Here is a 24,516-nt window from a genome sequence, read left to right as displayed (position 1 = left end):
GAAGCGGGAGCTCCAGCTTAAGCATGCTGCTACACGCCCCTGATGGTCCTCGTGAAGCGCATATTCTTAACTGGATTGTATTTGCAGAATATTACCTACTTAAACAAATTTGAAACGCAAAGTAACTTAACAACTTTAAATATAGATTTTTATGCTTCTGACTGAAATCTGTTGAATAGTCATGCAGAGGGCAGGAGTACCTCTAATTTTAGGATACTACTATATTTCACGTTTTAATGTCATCACATGTGCCAACCCTTGCACCCCAAATTATTATTCACATTTCAAGATTTACTGAGAACATTGTCTAAATTATTTAGGTGTGCTTTAGGAAACATCTTCACAACTATTGGTTTCACTCATGCCCCACATCTAGACTAACTGGCAGAACTGATGTGGATTGGCACCAGACAGTCCCACCAACTTCCTCAGCCACAGTATCTCTGCATTGCATTGTAAGATGCTGGCTGCAATGTTAAAAAGGTTAAAAAAAAAGTAAAAGACAAAAAAGGGAAACAGTAACCCAGTACTGCTAGTCTGAAGGACTAATCAGTTTCCCCATAACACATGAGCAAAAGACCAAGGGAGTGTAGCTGAAGACTTCACATCCCTGTAAAAATCCAGGACAGGTTCAAAAACAAAAGCAAAATGTTTGGGGTCCATAGAACCATGGAGGGAAAGTTGCCATAAGAGCAATAGTTCCTAAACACCAAGCACATAAGAGTGTGCCCTTAATGGATTCCAGAGGACTTGTACGGACTGAGAATTTCTGTGCAAAACAAAAATGACACCCCCAGGGTCCGAACTGCCAACCGTACACGGATCCCAGGCGAATGCTGAGGCAACCGAAAATGAACTGGGAATGAGGAGAGACAGCGGGGGAACAGGTGAGACCAAGAAACTCAAAACGAATTGGCAACAAAACTCCCCAGCACCTGAGATAAGGCGCAGGAAAAACGGGAGAGTTCAGATGAAATGAGAGTGATAGCGTGTATGTAGGAGGGTGTCGAGAGAGTGGAAGGCTCTAGTGGGAGTAGAGGTATGCCCTGTATGAAGCCAGGGGATGAAGGTATATGATATGATATGGCATTTATAGCGCGCCTATACACAAGTGTTTCAAGGCGTTTTGTTGCCAATTTACAAGGTAGTGGTAAGAGATCGGGTGGTAAGCGATAGGGTGGTAAGGTGTGGATAGAGAAAAGGGTTGTAGAGAGAGGTTCGGAGAGGGGTGTAGTAAGAGGAAAGCAGAGGGGTAGGAGAAAGTTGAGAGGAAAAGGAAAGTGTGTGAAAACCAGAGAAACAGAAGAGAGTGGGGAAGGGGAGGAGACAGTGGGTGAAAGGAAGCAGCAATAAGATCCGGCAGCAGAGCGAAAGGAAGCAACTGAGAGGAAGACTGAACCACAGGGGGAAACCTTTTAATAACATTCGATAGGGGATGTACATCAGCAAAGGTAAATTTACCATGTTCACAACTCCTACAAAAAAATTAAATGTTCTGTTTATTCCATGTTACAGAGTTTTTATACCGAGCCAAATCACCATCACCACAGAGCTCTCAGAGCACATTACCCTAAATTAAATTATTTAAAACAACATTGGAATTTAACAAATTCTTAAATTGTCTTGCATCCTGTACAAAACGATGAACGTAGAGTGAATCACTCTAAGACTAATAGACCATATGAAACATGACAACATAACTAGACTTGCTTTTGGCTTTTAGTGTAGATCTGCTCTTAAGAAATCAGGTTGCATTACCATTGTTAGGCTTTCACATAAGCAACATGAGTTACTATTGTAACGCTCTACTAAGTGGCACTTAGGGAAAAAAAGCTTGAACAAATTACAAGTCTCACAAAACTATGCCCTATGTGCTGCTCTGGACTTGGGTAAACACGGCCACATTTCCGAAGACAGGAGAACTGTGCATTGGCTCCCCATCAGAGAGAGAACCAAAGTCAAGACTCTCTACATCACCCACCGCTGCCTATCCAACCACGCGCCAATTTACCTCACTACGGGGTCCCAGCAATCGGCCTACAAACACTGTCTGACTATACCGAGATAACCAAAAAAGCACAAGAGGTTCCAGTTTTGCAGTCTGCGCAGCCAGCCTTTGGCACAAACTCAGCCTTTCCTGCGGGATGAACCATCCTACCCGCTGTTCAGAAAGAAATAAAAATGAATCTCTTCATATAACTCTCGCACTTTTTTTTTGTTCACACTATACTGAACTTATGTAACTAGCGCCCAGATGCCCACGGGCTGTGTGTGCTGCTATAAATGTAAAAAAATAAACAAACAGTTACAAACCTGGGTGGTTGAATTTTGAATTTTTCAAAGACTTCAGGATAAAGAAGGGGAAACACCACCATTTCTTTCAGTGCATGAATATGATGGCCAAGTCCACCAATGCTATCAAAACGTACCTAAAAGAAAACGCATTTGACATTTTAAGTACACATTTATAAATGTGCAAAGAAGCTTAAATTTAAACATGCACAACACGGAAATATTGACTCGCTCAAGCACTAAAGGTTCCATAAAGTTGGATTAGAGTACGTTTCTTATTGCTACTGGCGTTATTTATAAATTAGCGTGCCTTAGAACATTCTCACTTCTGAGGGTGTGAACACAGTCATCTGATTAATGCTTTTAAGCATTAATTATGAAAACCTTACCCTTTTCTCTTACTTGATGAATAAAACATGGTTAAACTGGCTATTGATACGGCCAAACCAATCAAACAGTTCTGCCAGCCCACATTCTGCAACTTATAGTTTCATTTTCAGATTCATGATGCGATTGTAACCCCCTTGGGGATTAGGCAGGCACATGCAAATCTCAGAAAAGACACCAATACTGAAGATCTACACTTACTGGTAAGTAACCTTTTATTTTTCCATTATTAACTCTTTTATAGATCCCCATAACTTTATGATATAGACTACAAGTAATTGGAGCAAAACACAAGTTATTTCTAGTCTGTGGCTGGCAATTTCCGTTGCATTTGTTCATGGGCATGCTATTTTGGTGAACTTACACTATAATGAACAAGTTAAGCTAAAGCCAGGTCCACAATCGCACTTCGCTCTTTACTTTCTGGTTTTACTTCTTGGCATCACCCAGGTCACTCAGAGACCCTGCATGATGTTCTTCTAAACACTGGACCAGAACGCATAATTTCTTTATCCAAGTCCATATGCAATCTCTTCTTTTACCCTCAAAAAATGTCACAGGATCACGCCTTGAAATAATGCAGGCATAGAACCCAACTTGCTCCACATTCTTTGGTGCTAAGATCTATTTTCAGAACCAGCCCTGTGGACCAACTATAGGAGGCCACCCTATTCTGGTGAACAGTAAAAAACACTGTTGTTGGTGGCCTGGAGCGCCAGCGATGTGGCAGCTCCTCTAATGGCCTCCGTGCAGGGCCTGCAGCCTTTCCCTTAATTCTCCGGTTCCAGCTGTTCCGAGGCGCAGATGCCTGCGTATTGTAGAGGAGTGCCATGGGCTCAGATGGTGGCAGATTGAGCCCTTTGCGTGTGCAGGAGCGGCTGATAATGTAACGCTCACCTGATTCCCGTAGAGGCGCCGGTCTTGACTGGGCGTATACCGTATCTTCAAAGGTGATGTGTAACACACGGCTGGCTCTTTGGGCTGGACCTCTGTGCACTGTATGTCTGACTCGAAGGGTAAGATGTCTGCAGATAGAAAATATGGGATTAATGAACTGGGTTATTGAATGTCTCTCTCTTCTTCCCTTTCTCTTCTCCTGTAGAACCCCAAAGGTTAACGCTCTCACCTTAGGTAAGTGAACGCCGTGCTCTCCATCTGCCCCGGGGCAGGGTGCTGTATCCAGTTTCTTCACTGGATAAGGGGAGCAGGCCTCTTGACTTCAGAGGACTGCTGTCCGTCGTTTACTGCACGAACGGTAAGTTTCGAGTAATTCTAAGGTCTTTAAAAGTCTTTAGTAATGATGTCTCTTGTTTTGCAGGGTTCCGGCGATGGCGGATGACGGGCTGAAGTGAGTTGAAGACGGAGCCCGTGTGATGAATAGAAGCGCCTGGAAGCACGTAAGTAAGCGCTTGTTGCCTGCTTCACAATGCGCTCTAACTGTCTTTTTATTTTGCAGGTACAAGTTCGGAGCGGCTGCAGGGTGCCAGAATACCCACTGGGTTAGATGTGGAAAGGAGTAATGGCACGTGAGTTTTAAAGTTCCCCAATGTCTTTAAACGCACCTTGTTTTGTCTTTCAGATGCGGGATGCAGCGCCGAAGACCTCCGGAGCGTGCGAAGAGTTGGTAAGCTTTTGTCTTTCAGATGCCGGAATGCAGTGTGAAGACCTCCGGAGCGTACGAAGAGTAGGTAAGCCTTTGTCTTTCAGATGCCGGAATGCAGCGCTAGGCGTTGGTGACAGCCGATGGGCCAGGTAAGTGAAGCGCTGTCACTGAAGACCGTAATGCTAACCTGTTCTTTCTAGTCTTTATAGGTGTTGCTGAAGACTGGATTCAGGATGGTAAGCCTTTTTCCTTAGGCCCAGGATCAGATGCAGAAGACACGATGAGCGTTCTGCTGCAGAGGATGCAGAATAACGCAAAGCAAGATTCATCCATTGGGTGTGGTTTAAATAGCCTCCTGTAGTGCTTAGGTGTCTCCTTCCACAGCCACGCCTAGGTAAGAAAAGAGTTCCTGCTTTCCAGAAGAGGTCCAGTGTTCTGAACCTAGGGAGTGGCTCCTGCCCCACCCAACAGGAAAAGTAGTTCCAAACAGAAGAGGATCAGAGGCTCAACTGGCAGGCAAGTAAGCAGCATGGTCTGCTGCAGGTAAGTCCACCCAAGCATTATGAGCCCGGCGCTTCCAGCGCTGGGACTGGGCATATTTATGAGCCTGGTGCCACTGGCGCCAGGACTGGGTCCAAAAGGTCCCAATTGGGACTGGTTGGCACTCGGAACCTGGGTTATGGATCTGCTTCCAAGGGAGTTGGGAAAACCCTGACCTTTTGGAAGCAGAGATCATGACAGATAAGCTTGGCAGTGGCCGCAGTCTTGCTCAAAGATGGCGCCCAGTCTGCGCTCCGTTCGAACGGTCTGCGAGAAACCTGGTGCCGAGGTAGACCCGCGTGCCCCCGAACCTTGGGTCCCCCTCCTTCTCACGGCCATCCACAGCGCTGCTCATCAGGTGGCTGAGGTCTCGCCTGGGACCCCCTTTGCTGTTGGCGGAGAGGGGCAGCTGCGGCCTGATTTGGATGGCAGCCCCTCCCCCTTGCTGCAGAAGTCTCCTTCCTCGCTGCCGGCGCTGCGAGGCTCGCCAAGGTTGCTGTTGGGCTCGGGGTGCCCGGCGGAGCAGCACCCTCGGCTCCTGCATCAGCGCTGTGCTCAGCCCGCCGGGCCCCCGGGGCGAAGATTACACAGCTGTTGCCGCTGGGATCCTGCCCTCCAGTGAGGGTCCCCGCCTGTGGTGCTCCCGGCGGGGCCCCTGCACGCTGGCAGCCTGGGGTCATGTGCTTTGGCGTCCGGCCCCTCTGGCCTACCTGCACTCTTCCTGGGTCCCCTCTGGAGGGGGGTGGCCCACATGAGACTCTTCGGGCTGCACTTCTACCTCCTTAACCCCACCACTCATGCCTCCCCCCGCAGTGCTTGACATGGGGGGGCACCTATGTAACTGTTTGCCTCTGGGGGGTGGGGGTAAAGTGATACTCCTGGAGTTCGGCCCCTGGCCTCATCAAATGGGAGGATCAACATAGTCTGGGCCTCAGCTTGCTGCCACTGGATGCGTCCTTCACTGAGAACTGCTACCATCTGGGCCGCATCTGGCCCCCCAACAGCTTATCCTCGTGGGCCTTACCTTGGTGACGACTGGACCCCGGCCCTCTTGGCCATAAGGTGGTCTCCACACTAGCCTCCTGTCTGCCACTCGCATCCCGTGGAGGTATCCTGAGGCCCCCTTCTCTTTACTCTCTGCCCCCCTCTCTTACCGGCTGAAGTTCTAAAACAACACAGATTCCACAGAGCTCCTAGCATCCCACCTACTCCTTGGATGCCTCCCGGACGCATTTCAACACCTCTGTGTCTTGCTGTTGGAACCCCTGGCCCGGCGGCTCTGTCCGCTGTCTGCCCTGGTGGGCCGTCACTGTCTGAGGATATGGCCAAGCACCTCAAACCTCCCAAGACTGTAGACATTTGATCCATGCTCCTCTCAGCAGATAGAGGAAAGAAATCGGACCCCCCAAAACTTACGCCTCAAAAAATGCCAGAAGACAGAGGGACCCTTGCAACTAAAGAAGACCTCCAAGCCTTCATGTCTGACATTAAGTAAGAATTAAGATCATGCATGTCGGAGCTCACTTCAAAACTGAAGCAGACGGACCAGAGGGTCTCGGATGTTGAGCACAGGTTGGGGGGAGACCGAGGACCTAGTCCAAAAGCATTCTACTACCCTCGTGGAGGTGCAGCGCTCAATTCAGGCCTTTATGGACAAAACAGAGATCCTCAAATTCAAACAAGAGGACATCGGAAACAGAGCCCGACGCAATAATCTGCAGATCCGAGGGGTCCCCTATTCAGTTCCTGATAAGGATCTAGCTGAGTATGTGGGTGACTTCTTTCAGTCACTGTTGCTGCACTTGGACAAGTCTCAGCTCCTACAATGTGATCACGAGAGTCCACTTCTATACCACCAAGGAAGCCATTTCTGCAATAGGTCGCACTTGCGACAAACTAACATTCCAAGGCTTCCAGCTTCAAATCTTTAAGGACCTCTCTCTCCTGACTATGCATAAGCTTAGGGCCCTTCCACCGCTCACACTTTTTCTCCAAGACCACCAGATTCGCTACTGGTGGCTATTTCCAACGGCTCTGCAGTTTTCTCATACTGGAACCTCCCGCATGTTTAGCCACCTCGACGATGTAATAGCAATTCTACGCCCTGGCTCTCCTGGAGCTGCAAAGACTCTCTCCCCGACCTTAAGAGACCGAAACGGATCTCCCCCCAAACCGAGGCGGGCATCCTGGTCAAGAGTACAAAGAAGTCAAAAATTTTAATAATGATCGGGAGTGTCCCTGAGGAACATATAGCACTGGAACACAAATTACTAAACGCTGCTGCAGGCCCCGTGCGGCCCATGCCCGACTCTACGGTGCATGTCACCGCATTTCCCTTGGAGTGAAATCCAACCCTTTTGGTTGGCTATAGCCCTGTTGGCGGAGGGGTGTTCCGATGAGATGAAATGAAATGAAATCGGTCCCCCAAGTTCAGGTTCTGGCTTCCCGTTGGAGGACCCTTCCTCATGTTGGAGGCTACCTAAAAAACCCCAGCCACAGGATGATCCTGTTAATAACACACCTCTCGACTATGGCTGGCTCTGATCTCCCCTCCCCCCCAACCCTCACCCCTGGGATGGGACCTACGATGACTGCAGAGGTTCCGCCCCCCGCACCAGAAACAAAAATGTGTCACCTTAAACGTTAGTGGCCTAAATTCACCCCCCGAACAGGAAATCCACCCTTCAACGGCTACAGGACGGGGAAGCCTCAGTGGCCTTTTTACAAGAGACTCACCTGATCCCAGCGGACTTCTCCTGCCTTCACAGTAGACTTTTTCCCTTGCAACTTCTGGCTTCTAACGGCACTAAGAAGGTGGGGCACAGCAATCCTCTTTGCAAATGATCTCAGACAGCAAATCGACTCATTACGTTGCCCGGAGGGCCCCTTCATCGCAGTCAAATGCCTTATCTTCGGCCAACTCTACTCCCTCATCTCAGTTTACACCGCTAATGACAACCAGGAGGGGTTCTACCAAGATTTAGAAGAAGCTCTCCTCCCATTGATCGAGGGACAAGTCATCATCGGAAGGGACTTCAATGGAGCCCCCGACCCACTCATGGACAGGTCACATCACCCGTCCTCCAAAGACTTAAAGCTAGCAAAGAGCCTGCTTCACCCCTTTCAGACCCTAGATGTCGTGGACACTTGGCGGGTAATCTACCCTGAGGAGAAAGACTTTACATTCTACTCGTTTGTGCATTCAAACCTTCTCCCGGATCGATCTGCTGCTGGCCTTCCCCCATATCATGGCCTTTGAGACGACATCACCATTGGCCCCAGGGTCCTCTCCGATCACGCTCCACTATCGCTGACTCTGCAAGCACATGATCCCGATCCTCCTTGCCGTCGCCGATGGAACTTGTATGACCCTATCTTAAACGACATGATGGTAAGGGACTCCATTGCTAGGTCGATTAAAAACTTCTTCACGGAAAACCGGAATGAGGACACTTCCCCAGCTAACACCTGGGAAGCCATGCAGGCTGTGCTGAGAGGGGAATTGATCGCTCAAGGTGCAGCTTTTCACAAACGTAGACGTGTAGCCCACACGGCCCTGGAGAATGAGATCCTTGAACCTGAGGCCACCCATAAGCGGAAGCGTTGGTACCCGCAATCCTATCAGGTTTTACAGGCGGCACGAAAGAGGCTGGAGGCACATTATACAGAGGCCACGGCGCACTTGCTAACCAAAACTAAACAGCGGTATTACGCCAAAAGCAAATAAAACTGTTGGTGGACAAGCTCGCCAAGGCCAAGAAAAGAAACACCATCTTGGGCCTCTGCGACCCCCATGGCACTGTCCAATTTGCATAACAGGGCAAGCTGCGACTGGCGGTGGCCCACCTTTCAGAGATGACAGCAGCTCCAAGAGATCAAACTGAACAACGGGACTACCTACAGGGTGCTGCTCTTCCGCACCTCAAGGCCGCGGCAAGGGAAAGTCTTGAGGCTCCCATCTCAGGTGAGGAAGTCGACGCGGCCATTAAGGGCCCAGATGGGTACTCCACTCGATTTTATAAAATGTTCCGTTCCCAGCTGTTGGCCCCCTTGACACTTCTCTTTAACTCCTTTGCCACCATGGGAAGTATCACCCCCTCAATGCAGGAGTCAATTATGGTCCTCATTCCTAAATCCGGAAAAGACCCCAGGTACAACAGTTCATATAGGCCCATCTCATTGCTAAACCTCGACTCCAAAATATACTCTAAGATCCTGGCAAATCGCTTGGCACTTGTCCTCCCTGATATCATAGACCCAGACCAGACAGGTTTCATAATTCACAGGTCAACGAGAGACAACATTCGCAGAGCCCTGTATTTAATAGATGTCCCTAACCAGGAATCGCAACAACTCGCTCTACTGGCCCGAGATGCAACTAAAGCCTTTGATAGAGTGGACTGGACTTTCCTGCGCCTCTCCTTCGAAGCTTTCCACTTTGGTCCAACATTCCAAAAGCTGGTCCTAGCTAATTACCAGTCCCCTAACACTCTCCTGAGAGTCAATAGCCTTCTATCTGATCCGATCCCTCTTATGTGTGGAACTAGACAAGGGTGCCCCTATGCCCCCTGCTGTTTGCCCTAGCCATGGAGCCCTTGGCCCAACGCATCCGCCTTAATCCTCGGATCAAAGGCCCACAAGGAGGCCCCTCCCAGCACAAGATCGCTGATGATGTGCTATTGACATCTCCGCTTCCATGGCCAAAATTCTGAGGTTTTGGAGAGTGGCGGGTTTTGCCATCAACTTCGAGAAATCGGTGGCCTTAGGGGTGGGGCTAGGTCCAGGGGAAAGAGAATCCCTAGAGAAGCAATGCCCAATACTGTGGAGTTTCAAAACGACCCCTTACCTGGGGGTGCAGATTCCTGCCCGTCCAGCAGACGTCTATCAGGCAAACTCACCCCCCCCCCCTCTTCGAAGTGCTGGAAAAAGACCTTAACCGCTGGCTCTTGTAAGTGATCTTGCTTCTGGGCCGCATTACGGCTTGCAAGATGTATCTCCTACCATGGTTCCTCTATGCCTGCTCCTCTTTGCCCATTTCGATCCCTCTCCCCCATCTGCGATGTAGTCGAAGGAAGATGATTAGCTTTATCTGGAGGGGCAAGAAGCTGTGAATTCCCCAGAGAACCATGATGGACAGTCCTAAACTGGGTGGACTGGGGGTCCCCGACCTCCATAGATATCAGATAGCAGCACAACTAGCCCACTTTCAGGCATGGGGGATTGCCTCGGGGCGCCCAAAATGGGTGGAGATTGAACAATCCCATCTCCCTCTCCGCTTTCTCATATATGCCCCCCCCCCCCCACTGTGTACCTGGACGAATATACTAGCCTCTACTAAACACTTGGTGAAGGCCTGGGACTGGGCTCGTAAACATAGGGGCATCCCAGGGGTCCTGGGCCCTACCTCCCCAATCTTTCACAACCCGGCCTTTTCGCCGGGCTCCTGCCCTTCAAACTTTCGGAATTGGGTGGCAGGAGGCCTCGAATCCCTAGGCCAACTCTTTGAGGAGGGCCGCCCCTTTGAACAATGCAAGGCGACGTTCCGGTTAGCGGAAACAGACAGGTTCACCTATTCCCAACTGCAGCATTGGTGTTCCCATCCCCTGACGCGAACGGCAGCAACTCGAGCTCACACTCCGCTAGAACTCACTGCAAATGACCTGCCAGCCCGGGGGAAGATCTCTGCTCTCTATAAATTACTGCAAGATGACCCCTTTGTCGCCAAGGCCTCTTACATGTCTCAATGGGAGGCAGACCTAGGGCAAGCAATAGAGGGTCAGACCTGGGTAGATAGCTAGTCGAGAACCCGTGCGTCCTACCCCTGCATCACTAACCGGGAGTGTGCCCACAAGCTGCTCCTAAGGTGGTACTACCCACCACTCCGCCTACACTACTTTTATCAGGCTTTAGACCCACAATGTTGGCGTCTCTGCGGACCCCCAGGGTCCTATCTCCACATGTGGTGGACTTGTCCTAAGGTTAAAGAATTCTGGTCCCAATGCCTCGCCACAATAAAAAAGACATTACCCAAGTGGCAATCCCTTTGGCTCCTGAAAATATCCTTCTAGGGGCCCCGGTCCTGGGCTCTTACCCAAGAACAGGCAGGAGGGCAACCCTTATAACCCAACTCTTGCTGGAAGCAAACATCACTGTAGCCCATACTTGGAAGTCCGCGGAAGGCCCCCTGGTGACATTCTGGTGGATTAGGCTTTGGGACATTTTGATAGCCGAGAAGGTTACTGCAGCCAAGGCGGGCATCCTTCACCGCTTTGCGAACATCTGGGTGCCGTTCTTGGACTATGATCGGAACTACCCGGCGCTAACTTCTAAACCACGCCTAACTGCAAGGGCCCTGCACTCTGACGAACAATTGGCGCACCGTCTGGCCCAGTCGGACAGAGTAAAAGATGACCCATGGGGCAATAGGGGAGTGATGGGGGAAATGTTTTCTTATGCTGAGGTTCTGTGTTGCATTTGGTTAATTTATATGATCACCTGTGCACTGCCTTAGAAATTTCTTTTTCTTTTTAAAAACACTATTGTCTAGCCAAACTATTGTGGTAGTGCGACTGAGCAGCCATGGCTTAGACTAAGGGAAGTGTGCGGGTGATGAAGGGTTCAGTTAAACACCCACAGAGCACTGATAATACAGGTTCAGCATGATCTAAAAAGAAAACGGCAAAATGTATTAGTCCTTGAAAAAAAAAAATCACAGGTAAGTAACACTACTCAACAAACACTATTCACATATGTACAATCAACTTCAGGGTGATCTGGCTAAAGGAGCACCAGTATTTTACTTTCCACACAGTTATATCAGTTTGATATAACATTGCAACTAAGGAGCTGTGAAAGCCTCATGAAGGAGACACACAACAGGTTCAAGATTGGTTCCCAAAAAACTTTTAACAACTTAAAAAGCAGGATGAACTAAGGCTTAGCTTGCCCTATGCTAAGGTGGGATTTCCCTACCTAAACAAAACTAAGTATAGTCTGTGTCAGGAAGTCCAAAGCAAATGCCTGTGTCCAAAACCTATACTTGTCCTCACATCTAACTGCATATAATGTGTAGGGATGTCGGCATCAAAATGAATAGTGTTCAAAGTAAAGTTCAGAGCTTCTTCCAGCTCTTGGCTTGTAATCGGCTTCCCCTTCCCCAAGCTCAACACAGTTCAGAAAGCATAGGGGTTCCGCTTCCCTAAGGGGTCAAATCTTCCAGCTTTTCAAAACACAATTCCTAGGGACACTTACCAGCTCTTACACTATTGATACTGTTTTCTAGTTCACATAGGTAGTTCAGTTTCTTAACTTCAAAAGTCACAACAGAGTTTGTTGTAGTATAAACACAATCTTCTTCATGGGTGTTTTCAGTGGCCTTTCTATACAGGGGTGCACTCGGTTTAGGCGCAGTTGTCGGACCACACAGTCTAGCCATTAAAGTTACGCAACTGGTCCCCCTTCCTTGCTGTTTTTCCATAACACTAGGCCACTGGGTCAGCTTGACAGTGCTCTGTTATTTCTCCACCTTTGTCACTCTCCAGACACTGCAAGTTGGCTTGGTTGATCACAATGCACCTGTTACACTTTCTTACATTCTCCTGGCTCTTGCCAATGTGTATGGATAACATGCAGTTCCTTTAATCCTCCTTTTGGCTTTTGACCATGCCTGGTTTCTCATATAATGCAGTTCACTGTATTTAAGCAGATAACCAAACTTTCACACAGTTTAATGTTCAAGATTGCTCAAAACTTGATTTCACTATGTTTGGTATTCAAAAGTGTTTCTTATTGCTTTCACTTTGTTCGGCATTCAAAAGTACTTTGCTTTCACTTCGTTCAGTATTTCAAAGTAATTTGCTTTCGCTTTGTTCGGCATTCACAAATGCTTACATTTACTTAAGTCACCATTCACAGAAATACTTGATTCCACTTAAATCAATGTTAGTTGCGTGTGTTACATATTCCCCTGCCAACACGGTGTTACCCTAGTCTTGATTCAATCATCGGTCGTAGCTTATTGCTATGCTGCGGGGACCGCGACCGCCACAAGTTTTCTGCTTCCAGTGCAGTACCTCGTCCCTTCTCCCAGAGACTCGGTGGCTCCGTGCAACCAGCGATGCTCCTCCTGCAGCTCAGGACTTGCTCGACCATTTTGGGATGTTGGGTTTTAAAGTTCCTACCTCCATGATAAGTCTAGAAAAGACTAGACCGCTCACTAGTGAAACGGTAGTCCGGTCTTGCTCTTGTTGCCCTCCTCCTCGTCCCAGTGCATTTCTGAGGTCGATTGTGTGTTTTAACAAAATGAGGATGTATTTCTTTAGTTGGTCTCTTCCTTGTCCCAGAACTAAACTGGTGATTCTTAGGGAGGCTTATAAAAGAATAACAGGGAAAGGGCTGACAAAAGCCTACAAAGGTTTGAGGGACAGAGAGTTTGGTATGAAAGGGAGATGGGGATACCATGTCTCACCCAAGGACTTTCTCTCCCCATTCACTAAGTCTCCTCCACCCAGGAGATCCTCCCTCGCATCTCCACCCACAGGGTCGGGATCCAAAAGAGATGGCCTTCAGCGACTTCTTTATCAGAGGGTAAAAGGCACGTACCAAGAGCCCTCACCTTTGAGGGGTGGCCACAAGGCGGCATGAGCTTAAGAACTGGGAAAGAAAGCAGCAAAGTGCAGAAATTGCAGAGTTGTTGCAAATCCCAACATCACCTCTTAATCAATGTGTGAACCCTGGCATCTCATTTAATCTTGTATTACCTAACTTGCTAAATGTGCCAGTCCCCAAACCTTATAAAAAATGGTCAGTATTCAGAATGATTTTTTGTATCACGGTATGATAGCAAAAAAACTCACTCATGGTTTAACTGGCTATAATGTTTCTTCCTATATAATAATAGTGAGAATATAATGCACACCAAAGCCACTTGCTCCTTTGCTCTATAATGGTAACACTACTTGAAAACCATGTCTCTCTTCTAATCTCTGTCTATCTGGATACAGGCACCTTCCTGGTAGCTTCTAATCTTCTTCCACTATCTATGCTACAGAATGTGCAGCTATCACATTGCTTCCAATTGGTCTCCTGTATCCATGTCTGAGCACTTTTGCATTCTGACAGGGAGCTAATATGAGTAGTCTGTCTATTCTGGATTATGTGCATCTATTTCATACAATCTGTGTCCTGCATTTATATTATGGCCTGTGCACCTTCCTCAAGGCTGCTATTGAAAGGTGTCCTGAACCTTTTCTAGAACACAAGCACGCTTTTCATAGACTGCTAATGTTGCTCCGGAAATAGTACTTGTTTATCCTTCTGATTATAGCAAGAGTGAAGAGGGCAAGAAGACTGAAAGGGAGCCATGCTTACCTTGATTGCTGCAAGGCAGCATATCAATCTACGGGTTGTGATTGCGACAAAGGGGGCCAGGACCAGATCATTTTGAATCCATTCGTTCATTTGATACGGTGTAAACCTCCCCTAACCCCCCAAGATGTCTGTGCCCCGAGCCCCAAAAGTACTCAAGATTGCCCTGATGGCCTTTCCCTGGCCACCAGAGAGGAAGATAGAGGGACACAAGAAGTGAGGACGCCCACAGGTTCCTCACGTAGCGCAAGTGAAGATAAAGTTAATTAATAAACCAGTTAGAGAATAGGTAAGCAATTCAAAGAGAAAAACACAATAAACCACCTTATAAAAAATAAAGCCCTATACTTACCAAGCTCTTCTCTTGCTACAGGAGATGGCAACTAGTGCCCTAAGAGACACTTGACCCAAAGCTAACCTTTTGCATGTAGTCAAAAGAAGGCTGAACAAGTGCAGGCAAAACAAACATGTTTAGTTCATTTATGTATTTGTAACACGCACCTAACCCTGAGGTAAATGGGCGCTTTTAAGTGTAAAGTAGTAAAGAACTCAGCAAACAAAGTTCTTAAAATGTACTCTCCCAGTCTCACCACCTAAGGCAATACCCTGGTGTTTGGGGAATCCTTGGATAGAACCTCACCGATCAAGACCAGGCAAGGGAGAGTTATGGTTCAGGCCCTGCGCCTGTTAAACTATATGGAGGCAGGGGATGGGGTATAATTCTGCCAAGAACTACTTCAGATGCTTCTTAATCCACTGCACCCACTTACTTTGCATCTTTGTGTCATCAGAGGGGGTCCAGGGAATCGCTGGTGCTGGTCACGGCTTGGGAATTCAGGGCCAGCTAGTCAGCTGTTTCATACTCTAGTGGGACCGTTCTATAGCACTAGACAGATTGATGACCATGGCACAATAAAGAATGGACCACCACATTGTTGACTATCTTGAAGCACCCCCAGGACACGATGCAGGCAGGAAACCGCAACTTTTAACACTGTCAAATGGCAGAAGGCATCTCTTGTTTCAGAAACAAAGAAGCTGGTCTTACAAGGCCCCTCTTTGTGCCGAAAAGCCGCAACTGTAGGGTAAAGCCTCTTGCTGGACTAGTTGAGGGTCTGCAGAGTCCCATGTCCAAAATTGGGCCTGGCGACACCAATGCAGCGAGGGAGCCAAGGAGGAAGCTGGTCTGTGCACAGGATGGTTCAGGGACACTCATGATGGCTTCCAAGGGCAGTATCCACAAGCAGGGTTTGTGACTAGTTGTTCCCACTGGTCCTGGGTATGAAGCACTTATGTAGGCTGTTCAGATGGATTTCTAAAATCAGCCCTGGTGCGAGAATTTTGGGTGGCCACCTTATTATAGTAAACAGGGAAGACACAGAAGTTAGCCAACACCCAATCAAGATGAGGTAGCAGAGCCGTCACGGCCTAGCCTCAGGAAGGATGCGAGTGGTCTAGGGATTATGAAGAATCCTAGGATGTCGTCCCTTCTCCACTATGGGGAGCCCCTTCCCATGCGGCCAGGGAGGCGAGGTCATTACCCGATAATACCCCTGGGCGTGGTACTGAGCAGAAGGATCTCATGGGGAGGGATCCCCCCCCTACGGGACTAGGGACGATTCTTCAGGGAGAACGTGGTATGGTCACAACACATTCCAACCTCCCTCATTCTCATTCTCTGAGCACAGCACATTAGTCTCCCCCCCAAACGTCCATGTATATGTTTGAAGTAGATAATCCAGTCCTTAACAGAACAACTGAGATGAGGAAGAGTAGGAACCACTTGACTGAGGCATATTGGAAAACTGGGACGAGGAAGAGTCCAGCCAACTCAATAAGGGAGACTAAAATGATGTGCGGAGCCATGAAGATCGCCCCGTGGAACCACAGTAAGCATCCTAGTCTATATTGACATTGCACAAGTATAAACACTGAGGAAGGACTCACGATTGCATCAAGCCCTCCCTGGAAGAACCGCGAGAGCCAGTATGGTTGAGGGAAGTTAGAAGGCAGACCAGGACAATGAGGGAGGAGCAAGCCGGTGCAAAGAGGGTCCAGTGTGGCCGGACTGCCCGACGAGCCAAGAAGAAGCTCCTTGCATCCCTGAAGTCTGGCAAGCGTAGGAAGCAGATGCCACACCAGCCACAGACGGTTTCCTCTGTGGAGCCGCAACAGTCCAAAGGGAGATGGAGAGATGGGAAGCCCCAGGACCACGAGTACATGGGTGGCAGGGGAAGCGTCGGGGAGCCAAGAAAGTAGGTGAGAAACTTGAGAAGACAAAGAAGCAGAGAGAAAGGAACTTTTGCCTATTGGTAAAAGCAAGGTAGTACGTGGCAGGAGAGTGAACTAAGTTTATCAAATAGAAGGAGAAAGCAGAAAGTGCAAGTATGGGGCCCAACACCCAAAAAAGTAACAAGAAGCATCCTTGTTGTTCTTCATTGTCACAGTACTGGCAGGGGAGTAAACCAAGTTGACTGTTCCTAGAAAGCTGAGAAAGACCAGGGGAAGCAGCCTTCATTCCCGGGCATTTTTAACTGCCAAAGGAAAGCCTAAAAAGCACAGCGGAAGAGAAGCACCCCCCCCTGGCATTCAGAGTTGTGCTTTGTAAGGCCTGAAGACATTGGGGGAAGTAAGTAATTCCCCCTGATATTGTGAAATCAGTTGAAGAACCTCTGAAGGTAACGTGGAGGGAGCCACCCCCCTGAACTAGACATTTGTGATACAAGAGCCTGTGTTTTTCATTGATGAACATTGGAAGAGAAGCCAAGATAAGGGAGTCATTCTCTTGGCATTGTGAAAAGCCTGAGATGGACCAGATGAAGGGAGTCATTCCCCCTGGTATTAACGGACAGTGTGAAAGATGCAAAGAGAAGGGAGTCGTTTTCTTGGCCTTGTGAAGAGTCTGAGAAATGGAACTCTCCGATCCCGATGTTTGTGAACATTGTCTGAGAAGCGAAGGGAATAGAGCCATTTTCTTGCCATGCCATTGTGAGAAGTCCAAAAAAGGCCAGGGCAAGGGAGTCATTCCCGCTGGCACAGTGAACTGCATGGTAAAAAGCTAGTAGAAAGAAGTTGTCCATCCTGGTACTGAAAGGTATTGAGAAACCAGAGGAAGGTTAATGGTAGAGGGTGTCGTACCCCCCACCCCCAAAACCCTGTGGAGATACGAGACTTTCACATTGGTGGAGTACCAGGCCAAGAATATTCTTAAGACTTGTTTTCAACCTTTTTGAGAAACTTTTCGTTTTTACATCACCCATAAGTGAACTTTGATCTATCGTTCAGAAGAAGGGAGCCATTCTTCTGGATCAAGAAGATCACCCCTTTATTTAGTTTAATTTAGAGTGTAACGGAAGGAAATAGGTTTTTGACACACAGTGTGGACTACTTGTTTTTGACGGTCATCCTGACAGAGTCCTTAGTATTTGGTTAAGGCAGGGAAACCCCTCTTAGTAATAAGTCCATATAGCGTTTTCTCCTTTTATTTTAACACAAACCACTTTACTTACACCCCTTACAGGCTACAATGAGTCAATGAAATGAGAATATAATGTTGTGGTCCGCGATGCGGGATGATGAAATTTAGAAAATGATTTAAATTCTTCAACTGCTGCGTGTATCCATACAGATATCACGTTCAAAGTAGTCCCGTTACAAATCTGAATGCAATCATAAAGTATGATATTTGGAACTGAGGGTTTATTCAAATGAAATGTAAAAAAAAAAAAAAGTTAAAACAGGCAGAAAATGTACACAAATTAGCACTAAAAGATGAATATACGTTCCCTGGTTAGCTTGGGTTTGGCCCCATTATCAAATTCGCAGTCTCAATATGAGTCCATGTGGATCGAAGCTTAATTTTCAAACAACCCATCAACGGAAAATAAAGTGAAAATGGAATAAATATGTAAAAGGGTAATTAGGGTAATTAGCGCAATTTGCATGCTGTCACTGCTGGCACATATAGTTCATATCGAGAGAAAGGACGTACCTTTTCCGATTAGCTGAATAAGGATCTAAACTCGGATGGCGAGGCGGGAGGATTAGTTAAAATTCCTTTCACCACGGTGCACATAGAGAATCCCCAGTCTGGCAGATCAATTTAGACCATAGGTTTCTGATAAAATAGTTGCTTGGTGCCAAGGTCTCACGGATAGAATCAAAATGTAAAGAAAAATATGTTTGCAACAGATTCTTGAGACATGCAGGGGATGGAGAGAAAGAGACGGCCAGGTGTTTAAACTGGATTTTCCTACACACAGTTTGTCATCATTACCTTCATGAACCTGATTTTGCAAGATGTGGCATACGTGACTGAAATTGCTGGATATGTCAGCCGTTGCTATGGACAACAGGAAACTAAAAGGCGTCCGGAAAAAAAAAAGTTTGCCAGGTTGGAAAAGCAAGGAGTCATTGTCATTGGTCCGTGCGATCCACACCCCCACGTCTGCTGACGTTTGTGTTGGTGTAATCCCATTGTAAAGGGCAGCCCGGACCAAGGACAGGGAGCCACTGCCATTGGTCTGGGGGTACCGTGCACCCACGTATGTTGACTAAGTTAGGAATGTAGTCATAACAACATGAATTATTTTGCCCTATGTGACCTATTGGGGTTTGATTTTGAAGTTTCAAATCAACTCGTTTTGACTAAATCAAAAGCATAAAGGGGAAGGTGAAGCATCCGCTTGATTAATACTTACCGTTTGTCATTGTGAGAAGCGATGACAATCAGCTAGCACTATTGCAATTGGTGCTTTACATGCCATGCCCATAAGAGTGGCGGATAACGCAGTAGACTGACCAAATTCATTGCTCTAGCGAAATGCTATTGTGTATGCACAAAATACCTGGCAAGTGTTTGGAACTTACGCACAATGATAGGTGAGAGTTAATTAAAGGTGCAAACCATCACGTGTTGCATACAACACGAATATTGGGGCACAAAATGGTTTGAACAGGTGTAGAATGGTAGCCTTGTATAAGTATGCCAATAAGAGGTACCATTCACAGGGTAGATGTGCCTCCTACACGAGATTCTGTATAGGTTCTAGATTTAACATCTACTCGATCATCTTTCTACAGTGTTGGAGAAATTCTTCATTGAGTCCTTTGGTATGTGTTGCCAATCTATGGATCCACCGTGCCTCTTTCTGTAACAGACACCTGGGGACATTCAATGAGAATCCACCAAAAGATAGTGGGCCTCATCACGAGTTGGGCAGTAGCGCTGGCGTTATCTGCCCTACCGACAAACCCACCGGCGCTATTAGCGCTGGATCACGGGTTTGGCAGAACGGGAAATCCCCAGAGCTGGGGGGAAATCAGTCAGAGCTGTGATTTGGCGGACCCTTAAATGCGGCGGTAATAGCGCTACTGCCGCATTAAAGGGTTACCGCCAAACTCGTGATGAGGCCCAGTGTGTTGGAGCTCAATGTAGTGATAAACACTACATTGAGCTACAACAGTGAATGTAGTGATTAACAAGAGGTGCAGTCAGTTTTGCACCTAATCTTAGATCAGTGTTCTGAAATTCTAATGTGTACTGAGCGAGTAGTTTGGACAACATAGCGCAGTCCCCAAGGACACTCAATACAATATACAATTTGTTTAGTTTTACAATTTGTTAAAGTCGTAAGTAGTTCCATCTCCAATTTTGAACTCCTTCATTTTCTTTGCGAACTTACATACCGTGCACGAGCCACACGGATAATGTCTGACTGTGGCCCTCAAGTCCAATAGACCAGTTCTGGGTAATGGTTTCTGAAAGTTTGAATGTACTAACTTGTTGCATACATTTTTTGCCATTTTAAAAGCAAACCTCGGCAGTGGTTCATCAGTCAATCAATTTGGCTATTGGCCAATATTTAGAAATTTGTTTAACCTTAAAGGTGCGACACCCATGAGTGATGACACAAGTCATTCTGTCGTTGACCGGTACTTGACAACAACGTCTGGTAGTTTCAGAGGTTAGTAGAATATCTCGATCAGTAAAACATGCCCGTTTCTTCGATCTACTGATGCATTTTTTGGGGTATCCTACTAACCTGGCATCCAGATCTGCTGCCTGGTCATAAAAGTCGGATAAATCTGTACAATTTCTCTGTATACAGAGATATTGTCCGCACGGTAAATTCTCCCGTAAATGATGTGGGTGGTCACTCGAGAAGTGCAATAAGGTATTTCTAGAAATTTCTTTTCTGTATAAGAAGCATTTGAGTTTCCCTGCACCAATAAATGGATTTCTTCAATGCTGTACTCCTTTGTAAATTGGATATTGCTTTCAACGCTATTCAGCCATATTTGAAAAGGCTCAAGCTCCGTCCTGGTAAATCCCAGATGAAAATTATGCTGTCAATAAATCGTTTCCAATGAAAGATATAATTTCTGTATGGATTCCTGTTTGATAAGATGTTCTGTGTTTCAAAATTGAACATATACAGGATCGCTAAACTCAGAGCGAAGGCTTCCCCCATCACAGTACTTTTAGTTTGTAAACAGAACTGGCCGTTGAATTCAAAATAATTCTTACAAAGTGCCAGGCTCATTAATTCAATAATGAAATTGTGTGGGACACGATCTTGCAGATTAAATCGAGTAAAATGGTCTTGCATACATTCGGTTGCCTGATCTTGCGGTATGCTAGTATACAACGACTTGATGTCCAATGTTACTAGCCTCTGTTTGGTTTTGTCAAAAACATGATTTTCAAAGATCTGCATGGTGTGTGTGGTGTCTCTCAGGTAAGTATGTGTGCGCACACTCATGGGTTTACGAAGGGTGTCAATGAATTTGCATAATGGCTCGAGCATGGATCCACATCCTGAAACAATAGGTCTTCCTGGGGGTTTCTCAAGGTTCTTATGTATCGTTAGTAATGCATATATGGTTGGAGTGCGTCCCTGGCTAGTGGTAAGGAATTCAAACTCTTTCTCTGTGATCCAATTTCGATCATAGCCATATTTTACAGTTTGTTCCAGCTACATTGTGATGTTGTTGACCGGGTCCTTTTTCAATTTTGTGTAGCTCTCTCCACCCTGTAGTAGTGCATTAACCATTTCTATAAATTGGGCATTTGTCATGATTACCATGCCCCCCACCTTCATCTACCGGTTTTATGACTATGGCAGAGATCCTGATAAATCATTTAAAGCCTTGTTCTCATCTATTGAGAGTTTGTGCTTGAATGTCATGACCATTGTGAGGGGGCACAAGTTGTGCCACAAGCAGGCTCCCACCAGAACCCTGAGGGCCTTAAAACCACTGCAAAAGGGCCCCTGGAGCCAGTCCTGGCATCTCTGGCACCAGGCTCATATGTAGGAAGGAAGGGCTGTTCAAACTAGGTCCCATTTATGTACATGGGCCTTTTCCAACATGGAAGCACCCACACAGTCTAGTTCTAAGAAACAAGCCATGCGGTCTAGTGTTTTGGGTGTGGCAGGCCTGGAACTTCTTTCCCTGGTACTACTTTACATGAGCTATATAAACCACACCCTGACTGCAGAACACGCTTCGCGTTATTCTGCAACCAGCAGCGTGATGCTCACCGTGTCCAGCTCCTGGTCTTCAGCATCTTCCTGCAAGAACAAGATTATTCTGTTTTACCTGAGAAAATACAATCCAGCACTCAGCATATCAACTGGGCTGCAATCTGTGGAAACTGAGAGAAGAAACAACATCACTCACCTGTGATTACTAGCTTAAGGACTTCCGGCGAACCGCTACCATAGCTGCGGTTCGAACATTGCGACCTGCAATAACGAGAAAGGGAAAAACAATATTAGAACCGCGCTTCCAAAACATCGAATTCCATCAGTCTTACCTGAATTCCACCACAGCAACATCTGCAAAGGAAAAGAGACATTCAGGTTTGCTTTCAATATTAAACAACCGCACAGCGCTGTACTTACCTTAACGGATTCCGGGGGCCTATTTTCATCATGCTCTCATCCACTCGCAGCACCACAGCGGCCTGTGCGGAGAAGAAGAAAACACAGGTTAGCTTTAAAAGACAAAGGCGCTGCGCTTCGCGCTTTCTCTTACCTAGAAACTTGCCTCTCCATCCGGCACACCAGCATCAAGACATTCGCACCTGAAAAGAAGGAGATAAAGACGTTAACAAATTCCCACCATAAACAGAACAAAGACTTACAATTAACAAACCTACCTGCCTATCAGCAGATTCGGGGTCACAGCAGGCCTGGGCCCAAGGAAGGCAGGACGGATAGCTCACCCTACAAATAACTAAGATTCATTATTCAGCACTGGGCAACTACTCACCCAGGGTTCCAGATCTCAGAGCCTTCCAGACGCTCCCTGGGATATCAGGTGAGCGTAACATTGAAAGGTTTTCTCTCTGCTTGTAGATTGTGTAAGTCTTTGAGAATGCAGGTCACAATATCACGTGGGACTGGATTGTCTTGTGGTAGAAAGGTTGAGGGAACACGTAGCCCCAAGTCTAAATCTGGTTCCCTACTTGGTGTATTCATGAAGCAAGCTTTGAGTTGGAGCATCCTTAAGAATCTACAAATTTCTTTTTCTGTTGCAAACCAGTCCGTCTGTTTTGCTGGAACAAATGATAAACCTTTTGAAAGGACCGAAATTTGGGGTTTGGTCATTTCAAGGTTGACCAGATTGAAAATGGGCATGCTGGGTTCCGTGTTTGTTATCTGTTTTGGCACCTCCTGCCCCACAGTTTCCGTCTCGTTGGGTCGTATGGTTGAAACCAAGGTTGACCCCACAACCGGCTTCCTTGCCCTCCTCTGCCTAAAAAAAGGGGGGGGGGGTGGAAAGTTCCCAAATGTTTGTGATTGGTTACACCCAGTTTGATTGTCTGAGTCGCTACTACTTGAATCTGAAAACACCCAACGTTGTTCTCCTTGTCCTCGTTGCTGTAATGTCAATTGTTTTTAGCTGCTTCTATGTATTGATCAGTGGTATAAGGAAAATGTTTTCTAATTTAAATTCACAAATATCTTTAGCCAGTTTTTGTCTAAAGCTGATCGCAAGCAATAGCAATCACTGTATTAGCTAGAAATTTGCCTTCTTTTAAATCTAATTCTTTTCCGATATTGGCACTGATCCTTTGAGCAGTCGTAATGGTTAAGAGCATTAAATCTCGACTACATTTGATGGCAATGTGACTGAACGTAGTTGTATATTCTTTGCTGTCGGGAACAGGCAAGGTTTGTTCCGAATTATAAGCCCTGCTGGGATGGTATTAGCCTTCAAGTATTCACGAAGAAAATGTCTGTGCAGCTCTGTGCTAAAATGTATATTTTTAAGCTTTAGAAGATAGTCGCAGCAAGTTGTTTGGGCTACATTTTAATTTGATCATGTGGGATCAAAATTCGATGGACCTCTGATGACTTCTGATGTTTGTTCGAGTGAGTAACTGAAAGTCTGATTTTCAGCCATCCTATGTTTAAAAGAGGTAGTGACTGAATTTTGGCTGGCCTGCGCACCAATGAGTGCAACGCACCGCACACCGGAAGGAATCACTAATAGGTTCCCGGGAGAGAGACTGTCAAAATTTAACTTGGGCAAGAGAGAGGTTATTTAAGCCCAGAATTACTGAACTTTAAACCCACACCTTAAGCAACTTGCGTTGCTGAGAATTATATAATATGTTAGGGATCCCCTTGGGCAGGTGTGGTTGGGGTCGTAGAAATGAGAACAATGTTGTGGTCCACGCTGCTGGATAATTAAATTTCGAAAATTATTTAAATTCTTCAACTGTTGCGTGTATCCATACAGATATCACGTACAAAGTCGTCCCATTACAAATCTGAATGCAATCATAAAGTAGGATATTTGGAACTGAGGGTTTGTTTATTCAAAATAAATGTAAAAAAAACATAAAAACACATACAGAAAATGTACACAAATTAACACTTATAGATGAAAATACTAATTCAGAGTTGTTTTAACTTTTAACTGCCATGGGTTTTCCCCCCAGTGCCAAGGCCATTTTGGTGATTTCAGTATTTCACCATGCAAAGCCTTCTAACATTTGCTCCTTCATTAACCCCTTAAGTGCCAAGGACGAGCTATCTCGTCCTTGGCACTGGGCACTTAAAGGGTTAAATTGAGACAAAATCAAAAATAAATTACAATGCCAAAAAAAAAATTAAAGAAAGAAAACAAAATACTATTTTGTAATACATAAGAAATACACTTGGTGTTCTATGTACAATTAACTAATTTGTTAACGATTGCAGGTCTACCTGCCTACAATGAGTCCACACAGAGCAACACCAGTAATTCCATTTAGTAAGTATATGAAAATACAATTACTTCTTTACACACCAAGCATATAAAAATCACAGGTA

The 24,516-nt window shown here is 46.4% G+C and overlaps 1 protein-coding gene across 4 annotated transcripts in view; it reads right to left on the bottom strand.

Annotated features, from left to right (window-relative positions):
• ATAD2B (ATPase family AAA domain containing 2B) overlaps nucleotides 1–24,516 on the bottom strand; it is a 3,113,054-nt gene that overhangs the window by 2,322,541 nt on the left and 765,997 nt on the right. For all 4 annotated transcript variants that reach the window (XM_069605879.1, XM_069605877.1, XM_069605876.1 and 1 more), the window contains exon 11: nucleotides 2,314–2,429. In XM_069605879.1, coding sequence (XP_069461980.1) covers nucleotides 2,314–2,429 — 116 coding nt within the window. The remainder of the gene's footprint in view (nucleotides 1–2,313; nucleotides 2,430–24,516) is intronic.

Source organism: Ambystoma mexicanum, chromosome 4p (genome assembly GCF_040938575.1).
Source record: "Ambystoma mexicanum isolate Mex_15411 chromosome 4p, UKY_AmexF1_1, whole genome shotgun sequence".
In the NCBI taxonomy this organism is placed as follows: domain Eukaryota; kingdom Metazoa; phylum Chordata; class Amphibia; order Caudata; family Ambystomatidae; genus Ambystoma; species Ambystoma mexicanum.
Note: the sequence above shows the minus strand (reverse complement) of the source record. Positions and strands in the feature narration are given on the sequence as shown.